The following is a 10377-nucleotide window of genomic DNA, read 5'->3' as shown; positions in this document are numbered from 1 at the left end:
ATTAACCCTGTTTAAGTTGTGGATCTCCTTATCCAGCAACATGCTATGACTTTGTCAGTAGGAGGCCAGCCTATACTTTGTTCCATATTATAATGCTTCTATTCCTCTCCCGTCCAGTAAGTATGAGCCCAGCAGAGATATATTGCATAGGCATAATCTGATGTGGAACTAATGGGATAGACTATAAAATGGCACCTCTGGTGAGACAAGAGGATAGATAGTACCCGGTAACTGTGAAGTAGACCTGTGATGTGCTTGTTAGGGCCGTTTTGATAGCTTTCTCCCCACCCTAGACACCAGCCCAATCTCCTAGCTTTGCTACAGTGCCTCTTTATTTATTTAGATCTTCTTTCAAAGCTCTGAGGAAAAGTTTGTTCATTTCCTACTAAGTCTTAATCATTTTTTTTGATTCTTTGGTATTTTACTTGTTTTGTGGTGGTTGATATTGTGAATGTCATCATTTTTCCCCTCCCCTTATATTTTCTACATGACCAATGGGTGTGAATTATTAGTGTGCATGAAAGGCATTGATATTTTAAATATTAATATTCCATTCTACCATGAAAAAATAACATTTTTTACATTGTTTCTTAGGTGTTTTCCAAGAATATACTCTTATTATCTGGAGATAATGACAATTTTGTCTTCTTTATCAAAATGGCAGGCTTTTTCTCTTTACAATCTCATTATATTGGAAAGGACTTCTAAGACAATGTCAAATAATACTGTAACCAAATGCAGGATCTTGTCCTGTCCTATTAGCCGATCAAAACAAGAAGGACACCATACCACCAGTTGCAAGGGAAAAAGAAAGTAGAAATTTATTGTTTGCACAAACAAGGAGCAACGTGGGGCCTAGCAGCCAAAAGACCACACACTCCCCGCCCCAGGGGAGCCTGGAGCTTTTATGCCCTCCAGTCCCCAAGAGGCAGGGATCGGCGCCCAATATCCAACGCCCTGATCCTGCCTATGCCCATATTTGGAGATCCAGGTGCTGTGTCATGTTGCAAAGGAAGGGACCCTTTGCTTTTCAAATGCGCTCGGATGCATCTGTGGGCCAGAGAACACCTTCCTCTTCCCTGGAGTTCAGGTCCAGGTTCAAGTTCGGGCCATGGCTCCCCAGGTCCTGCCCATGCGCCAAGATGCTGGTTTGTGCATGCCTGGGATTCCAGCTCCAAATTCAAACCTTGGTCACGGCTGAGGCGCAATCAGAAACTGCAACTTGGCAGGCTGCGAGGGAGAAAATTGTAGCAGAGTGGGGGAAGCCTCAATATAATACTGATTATAATGTATTTTCTCTAGTCATTTAACATCATTTTGTGTATTTGTGAATATAAACACACTGAGGAATATAAAAAAAATAGTCTGCCAAAATCTGTTTGCCTAAGTTTTTTTGTTTGTTTTTTAGTCAGGTGTTGATTTTTTTTTCCAAGTGTTCTTTGAGCATCCATATCTTTACAATATGGTCATATAATCCAGTTGCAGTATTATCTGTATTTACTGAAGTCATTCTTTTTATCTCTCCATTTTATCCTTTTCTTCGTATATGACCCATACGTTTGTGTCATATTATGCCTACATATTGCCAGGTGTCTGTTGCCATTTTAAATATAATCACTTTTACCAGTGATTTCGGGTGTAAATGGAGTTGACCAGATTCTGGGAAACTGAGCTAAATTGTACAGTTTAAATTTAATTTATTTTTAATTACTAATTTCTATTTCCATTTCAGGCTCAATTTCCCCTTGATGAAGGGATTATTTCATTGAAAAAGGAATTTTTCGTGATCCTTCTTGGCTTATGCCAACAGTATGTCAGGAAGAGAGAGACAAAGATGCCTAACTTGCAACACGACAAAAGTTAAGGGCATCAGAGGTCTTTTATAAGGCTACTCTTTTTTTTTTTTTTTTTTCTAGTGCCAGCAGGGAAAAAAGAAGAAATAAAAATGAAAGAGAAGGTTTTAGGTTGTTAAATCTTTGGCTGTGGGGGTGCCACTTCTTGGTCAAGAGGACATGATGACCCAATGGAGAGAGTACCAAGTGCCCTTGCCAAATTCCATGCCCTGAGATTAAAAAAAATCAAATGTTAAATATGAAGGGATTTCCATAGGCATGTTTTCCAAAACTCCAATCAGTGCTCTCAAAGTGAAAGGCAGAAAAAGATAGTGTGGGGATTCTTGGGATTTAATAAAACGCTACTTCCAGTGGTTCTCCAGTTGTTAGGTGCAGGGGTAGACTAACCAGTGAGGAGGGTAAGCACTGGTTTACCCTAAGCAAGGTATGCATGGGCTTAATTGTGTTTACTTACTAATCTGTAGTGCACAATTTCACATGGGTTTCACCATATCTCCGCTTATTGGGTAGTCAGTCTCTGGTTAGGTGTGTATCAATCAAAGTGCCAGGAGCTGAAACAAGTAGGAGAGTTTACCTAGAAACAGAAGTGAGGTAAGAGCTAAGTGGGGGTTGAAGAAAAATGTTAAGTTATTGTCTTTGGCAAGATCTCCGGCACGGTTAAGAACCCACTGAGAAATAAAACTGCATAATGTGACTCAGCAACGATTCGGTAATATTTTGCCCCAAAATACTTCGACCATTCTGACAAAATAAGGGTCTTCCTACAAATGAGTTAGTGTTATCCATTACAGGTGGTAAAGATGATGGCCTTGACGCTATTTTGTGCAAAATGATGTTGCCTGTGTTTTTTCCAAACTGGCGAGGAGGGTGAGAAGGGTCCGGCCGCTCCACTGCCACGTTTAGCTGAAAGGCAGACGTGGAAAGAATCTTGGCGAAAGTCGGAATGCAGTCAATCTAACTCGGCGTAAGATTCCTACCTCCAGGCGCCCAGCGCCTGCGCAGTGGGCCTGAGGCTTCGCGAGGTGCGAGAGCCCGGAGACCCCCGGGCTGGAACGCGCACGGGAATAGGAACGCGGAAGCGCACGGGTTTGTGCCTCACCTCACTCAACCCCAGCCTGGGGCGACGGAGGACGGGAAAGAGCGAGGGAGACCTGTGGAGAGTTGTGAACTTCCGGGTGGCAGCGGCTGGGATGCCGGTGCCGCCCCTCCACTCAGTCATCTGGGATATTGTGAGCTGCGCTGGCTGGCCGCCCCGAAGACCAGACCCATTGACTGACGTACCTCGCCCTCTCCCTCGGGTCCCCGCCCCCACCCCCGCCTCATCTTTCCCTCAGCTCCCCTGAGTTCGCCAGCTGGACGCCTCTGTCCCCCCTCCCCTCGCCTCGGCCCTTTCTCTTCCCAGCACTTCGGCAGGTTGGCTGCGGCGGTGGCTGCTGGGCCCCGCGTCGGCGACCCGAGCAGCCGCTGCAGGATGAAGTGTAAGCCGAACCAGACGCGGACCTACGACCCGGAGGGGTTCAAAAAGCGGGCGGCATGCCTGTGCTTCCGGAGCGAGCAGGAGGACGAAGTGCTGTTAGTGAGTAGCAGTCGGTATCCAGACCGCTGGATCGTGCCGGGCGGGGGCATGGAGCCCGAGGAGGAGCCCGGCGGTGCGGCAGTGCGAGAGGTGTACGAAGAGGCGGGAGTCAAGGGGAAGTTAGGCCGGCTCCTGGGCGTATTCGAACAGAACCAAGATCGCAAACACAGAACGTATGTGTATGTACTGACGGTCACTGAGATCCTGGAGGATTGGGAAGATTCGATCAGCATTGGGAGGAAGCGAGAGTGGTTCAAAATCGAAGATGCCATCAAGGTTCTCCAGTGCCACAAACCGGTACATGCCGAGTATCTGGAAAAACTCAAGCTGGGCGGTTCTCCAACCAGTGGAAGCTCCTTGGCTCCTTTCCTGCCGGATAGCGATGCCTAGTATGTACTGCTCCTGCACAGACTTCTGATTTTCCACCTACCTTTTTAAAATAAATGGAGATCTTGGCTGCTAACCAAAAGGCCCTAAGTTTGAATCCACCAGCCGCTCCTTGGAAACACTATGGGGCAGTTCTACTTTGTCCTATAGAGTTGCTATGAGTCGGAATCCTCTTGGTGGCAACGAGTGTTTTTTGTTTGTTTGTTTTGTTTTTAAATAAATAATGCCTGGAGCACCTCTTATGCCATGTGAGATCTCACAGGGAGGAGGGAAGCTTCTTTTGTGTCCTTGGCAAACTTCTGAATCATGCTTGCAAACTGTCTCATTTGCCAGGCAGGGTTTTCAGACAGTTGGCACGTTTTTCAGATGCTTTGAAAATCCTTTCTTGGTAAGCCAAAGCCACATGAGATTTTTTTTTAAGGCACCTTAATTGCTCACCCCTCCTTTGTGGGGAGTGGTTGTGCGTGTGTGGTTTTTCCTTCACATGTCTGTGTGTGATTGTGCATGTGCATTTTTGATACCAGTCTAGTGGTTTGTTTTGTAGTGGAGGCCTTTAAAATCCCATCAGTTTGATTGTGTGGACATCTTTTATCTTTTTTTCCCAAAGGTGGTTTCTCATTTACAGCATTAGCCCTTTTTAGCCAGCCCTTCTATGGTGGGAATTGGTTTAAAAGCTCAGTTTTGAATAATTTAAAAAAAAAACTAAAGAAAATCTCTAGTTTGTGCTTTCTGCACTTAACAATAATTATTTCTTGAGAAATGTGATCTAATATGCCTTTTTCAGAAATTTCTTAGGCTTTTCCTATGCACATCTTTTGATTTTCAACAAATTTTCACAATTGGTAATTTCTTCACTGCTGACTTGGAAGGCCATTTCCCTTACAGTTCAAGTGTAGTTTAACAAAGCATTACCTTATAGAGTGTCCCTGGGTGGTGCAAACAGTTAAGGTGCATGGCTGCTAACTGAAAGGTTGGCAGTTTTGGTCCACCCAGAGGTACCTCAGAAGAAAGGCCTGGTGATTTACTTCCTAAAATTCAGCCATTGAAAAACCCTGTGGAGGAATACAATTCTACTCTGACCCACATAAGGCCATCATGAGGCAGAATCCACTAGCAAGCAACTTAAGGTTGTTGATGACCTTACAAACCCCAAAACCAAACCCATTACAGTTGAGTAGATTCGACTCATAGCAACCCTATAGGACAGAGTAGAACTGACCCATAGGGTTTCCAAGATTCGAACCACTGCGCTACTGGGGCTCCTGTACCTTGCAGAGTAGATATTTCTGTGGGAAAGGTATTGTTAGCCAAACATATTTTGGTATATACACCTTATCATGAAAACTCCATTGCCTCTTTCTCCTGGTTCCCTATAAAAACCTTGATTCACTCAATAAAAATAAGCTTCTGAAAAAATGTTATTTCCCATTTTTTTAATTTAGTGACATTGCAGTTAAGCTCCCCTGGCTAGCAGTAGCCACAGGAATGGAATCTTACATGGTGATTGCATTTCAATTGACTGAAGTAGCTTTCTTGGTACTCAGTGTAACAGATTTCTCAAACTGTTAGGACACCTGAACAATCTCAAGGATCGTGGATAAATATTTTGTCTTGTATGACCAACTTTTTTAGGTGCTGAATTAAGAACTAGATTTATCTTGATACTTGCTTGAAATCAGGAATCCCATCTGAAGTACGTAGGTCTCCCTTCTGGAACTCCCTGTTTCTACAGCCATGTCAGAAATCGGGTAGAGGGAAAGCCTACTTCGTGAAGAGGGTACTGGGGATGGAAACATCATTCCTAATTGTTAGGGCAACCTGGAATACGTCATGTCTCTTAAAAAGATTGTTGGTAGTTATTTTGTGTGAAATAACTTTTTTTTTTTTTTGAGTCACTGTAATGCACTGTGTTTTAAGAAATTTTGAGTTTTACTCTGTAAAGTGTAGATTCCTCATATGGAACTCCGCTCTGGGGAAGGTTAAGAAAAAACCTACTTTGTGAAGAGGGTATGGGTAGAAGATATCTTTCTAAGTAGTATATTTAACATCTTAAGAATGTTCCATAGTCCAATAAAGTATAAAATGGACAAAAAATGTAATTTAAATGTTTTGTTATTTCACAAATTAGAACACAATTAATGGTAAAATTGAATGCTGTTTATTATTATTTTAACTTTGGTGCTGCGGCTGTTTTCAGAATAAGATCTTTGCCATATATAAATACAGCTAAAATCCACATTATAGTTAACAAAAATTAAATTAATGCAGTCAAAGGAATGAGTAGATTTGAAAATGAGTAAATTTTTAAAACCAATTATGTAATTTCATATTCTAAATTAGACAATTATGTTTCTTGTGCAGAAAGACATGTCTTGCTGTTTTTAAACATACTTTTTAAATCCCACAAGTTGACCTTTCCTCTTCCAGTATATGAAATCTATTAGTCTCAGTAGCCTGAGATTCTTTAAATTATACACTACCAGAAGAGAAACTGTATTATTGTGTTGTGATTGTATTTCATACATAAAACTGTCTCCATCTAAAATGCTGCCACAAATACCTGGGAGATTTAATTCATACATGACATTTTTACAGGTGATAATACACAACCTTTTTTTTTTTTTTTTACTTTTGAACTATGTACTCGAAAAGAACAGTGTTGATGTTAACCAACTATTAAGAGTTGCTGGCTTGTAAATATTTTACTGTATTTTGTTCAGAATCATTTGGATTGAATGTTGCCATTTGACAGGATTTTCTTCAGTGATCAGATATCTTCAATTTATGTAATTAGTAAATTTCACAAGGCTTTTTATTCTAAATTACACCGGAACATTTTATAATTATTACTCTTCAAGGTAAACTTTCAAATTCACACAGGTAGTTCTTGCTAAATATGCTCCTGGACAGTCTAGAAAAAATTAAGTAGAAGTGTCCAAGTAGATGTTTGCCTTAAAAAGAATAATTTTTTAAAATCAGGCTAAAACAGTTAACACACGGACAATAAATTGGCGGTGCCTATAATCACCATCTTCCAAAAGTTTGATACACAGTTGGGATTGCCTCCTTAAGAGCCATTACATAGCACTTATTCATTATCTGGAGCCCTGGTGGCGCAGTGGTTAAGAGAGTGGCTGCTAACCGAAAGGTCAGCAGTTTGAATCCACCAGCTGCTCTTTGTCAACCCTATGGGGCAGTTCTACTCTGTCCTCTGCTATGAGTCAGCTTTGACTTGATAGCGATGGTATTTGTTATTTATGTGATGATTGCACTGAAATTGTGTAGTTGAATTTTTCAGCCCACCACGCCCTAAAAAAAGCAAAAAAAGCCTACTCTTATCCCGAAGAAATGTTTTGAGAACACATGTTGGAATAAAGGTAATATTGGTATGCTTGGTACACATTTGCCTTGGATATCTAATGTATCATATACAGTGTTTTCTAAGAAACCAGTATTGTGTTGATCAGATCATTGTTGAAAGAAATAACCCTGAAAGGGGATAGGAGGTGGCTATAAATATTTTTAATTCTTTTGTATTTCATTAGAAATGTAAAGTTTTCAACATTTTTGTATTTTGAAACATCAAATCAAAATTTAATATATAAGTTTAAGCAGGAACAGACAGCTTATAAAGTGACAGCAACATTTGAGGGCTTTTCTGAGGGTTTTACCCTGATTAAAAGAACTCTGAAGCTGGAGCTTATCCTCTCATTTCCCTTTTTGTGTAATGGAATCATAAGAGCACCAATTCCACCATCAATAAATGTTAATTGGCAATGGGATTTGAAATTTTTTTTTTTTTAGTACTAACAGCTGGCCAGAACTTTTCTTTTTCAGTGTTCCTTTTGTGGAATCACCAGGCAAAACAAGAAATATTTTCAGCATCACTCTAACGTAATCATCTTTCTGAAAAATTGGCCCATTAGACTATGAACACTTTTTTTAAAAAATAATTTTTATTGTGCTTTAAGTGAAAGTTTACAAGTCAAGTCAGTCTCTCACACAAAAACGTATGTACACCTTGCTACATAGACCCAATTACACTCCCCCTAATGATACACCCTGCTCCCTCCCTCCACTCTCTCTTTTTGTATACATTTCACCAGCTTCTAACCCCCTCTACCCTCTCACTTCCCCTCCAGGCAGGAGATACCAACATAGTCTCAAGTGTCCACCTGATCCAAGAAGCTCACTCCTCACCAGCATCCCTCTCCAACCCACTGTCCAGTCCAATCCATGTCTGAAGAGTTGGCTTCGGGAATGGTTCCTGTCCTGGGCCAACAGAAGGTCTGGGGGCCATGACCACCAGGGTCCTTCTAGTCTCAGACCATTAAGTCTGGTCTTTTTATGAGAATTTGGGGTCTGCATCCTACTGCTCTCCTGCTCCCTCAGGGGTTCTCTGTTGTCTTCCCTGTCAGGGCAGTCATCGGTTGTAGCCGGGCACCATCTAGTTCTTCTGGTCTCAGGCTGATGTAGTCGTTGGTTCATGTGGCCCTTTCTGTCTCTTGGGCTCGTAATCACCTTATGTCCTTAGTGTTCTTCATTCTCCTTTGATCCGGGTGGGTTGAGACCAATTGATGCATCTTAGATGGCTGCTTGCTAGCGTTTAAGACCCCAGACGCCACTCTTCAAAGTGGGATGCAGAATGTTTTCTTAATAGATTTTATTATGCCAATTGACTTAGATGTCCCCTGAAACCATGGTCCCCAGACCCCTGCCCCTGCTGCGCTGGCCTTCGGAGCATTCAGTTTACTCAAGAAACTGCTTTTGGTTTAGTTCCATTGTGCCGACCTCCCCTTTATTGTGTGTTGCCTTTCCCTTCACCTAAAGCAGTTCTTATCTACTGTCTAATTAGTGAATACCCGTTTCCCACCCTTCCCCCCTCCCCCCTCTCCTAACCACAAAAGGGTGTTTTCTTCTCACATTAAACTATTTCTCAAGTTCTTATAATAGCGGTCTTATGCAATATTTGCCCTTTTGCAACTGACTAATTTCACTCAGCATGCTTCCAGGTTCCTTCATTTATGAAATATTTCACAGATTCATCACTGTTCTTTATCCATGTGTAGTATTCCATTGTGTGAATATACCATAATTTGTTTATCCATTCATCTGTTGATGGGCACCTTGATTGCTTCCATCTTTTTGCTATTGTAAACAGTGCTGCAATAAACACGGGTGTGCATATGGGAGTTCTATTTCTAGCTTTTTAAGGAAGTGCCAAATCAATTTCCGAAGTGGCTGTACCATTTTACATTCCCACCAGCAGTGTATAAGTGTTCCAATCTCTCCACAGCCTCTCCAACATTTATTATTTTGTGTTTTTTGGATTAATGCCAGCCTCGTTGGAGTGAGATGAAATCTCATTGTAGTTTTGATTTGCATTTATCTAATGGCTAATGATCGTGAGCATTTCCACATGTATCTTTTAGCTGCCTGAATGTCTTCTTTAGTGAAGTGTCTATTCATATCTTTTGCCCATTTTTTAATTGTGTTATTTGTCTTTTTGTAGTTGAGTTTTCGCAGTATCGTGTAGATTTTAGAGATCAGGCGCTGATCAGAAATGTCATAGCTAAAAACTTTTTCCCAGAGTGTAGGTAGTATTTTTATGCTTTTGGTGAAGTCTTTGGATGAGCATAGGTGTTTGATTTTTGGGAGCTCCCAGTTATCTAGTTTTTCTTCTGCATTCTTAATAATATTGTATACTGTTTATGCCATGTATTAGGGCTCCTAACCTTGTCCCTATTTTTTCTTCCATAATCTTTATCGTTTTAGATTTTATATTTAGGTCTTTGATCCATTTTGAGCTCGTTTTTGAGCATGGAGTGAGGTATGAGTCTTGTTTCATTTTTTTGCAGATGGATATCCAGTTATGCCAGCACCATTTGTTGAAAACACTGTCCTTTCCCCATTTAACTGTTTTTGGGCCTTTGTGAAACATCAGCTGCTCATATGTGGATGGATTTATGTCTGGATTCTCAATTCTGTTCCATCGGTCTAAATATCTGTTGTTGTACCAGTATCAGGCTGTTTTGACTACTGAATACGTTCTAAAATCAGGTAAAGTAAGGCCTCCCACTTTGTTCTTTTTCATGTGGGGCCTCTTTCCCTTCCATATGAAGTTGGTGATTTGTTTCTCCATCTCATTAAAGAATGTCGTTGGGATTTGGATCGGAATTGCTTTAAATGTATAGACTGCTATCGGTAGAATGGACATTTTTATAATGTTAAGTCTTCCTACCCATGAGCAAGGTATGTTTTTCCACTTATGTAAGTCCCTTTTGGTTTCTTGCAGAAGTGTATTGTAGTTTTCTTTGTATAAGTCTTTCACATCTCTGGTAAGATTTATTCCTAAGTGTTTTATCTTCTTGGGGGCTACTGTAAATGGCATTGATTTGGTGATTTCCTCTTGGACGTTCTCTTTGTTGGTGTAGAGGAATCCAACTGATTTTTGGATGTTTATCTTGTAACCTGATACTCTTCTGAACTCTTCTATTAGTTTCAGTAGTTTTCTGGAGGATTACTTAGGGTTTTCTGTGTGTAAGATCATGTCATCTGCAA

The 10377-nt window shown here is 41.0% G+C and overlaps 1 protein-coding gene across 1 annotated transcript; it reads left to right on the top strand.

The window, feature by feature from the left end:
- Window positions 1–2957: 2957 nt before the first annotated feature.
- On the top strand, window positions 2958–5879 carry LOC126069008 (diphosphoinositol polyphosphate phosphohydrolase 3-beta). The gene has a single exon (XM_049871866.1). It carries the CDS (start codon window positions 3325–3327, stop codon window positions 3817–3819), a length of 495 nt encoding a protein of 164 aa, XP_049727823.1. The 5' UTR covers window positions 2958–3324; the 3' UTR covers window positions 3820–5879.
- Window positions 5880–10377: the final 4498 nt, after the last annotated feature.

The sequence above is a fragment of the Elephas maximus genome, chromosome X (genome assembly GCF_024166365.1).
Source record: "Elephas maximus indicus isolate mEleMax1 chromosome X, mEleMax1 primary haplotype, whole genome shotgun sequence".
NCBI lineage: Eukaryota > Metazoa > Chordata > Mammalia > Proboscidea > Elephantidae > Elephas > Elephas maximus.
This window is presented reverse-complemented; position numbering and strand designations above follow the sequence as displayed.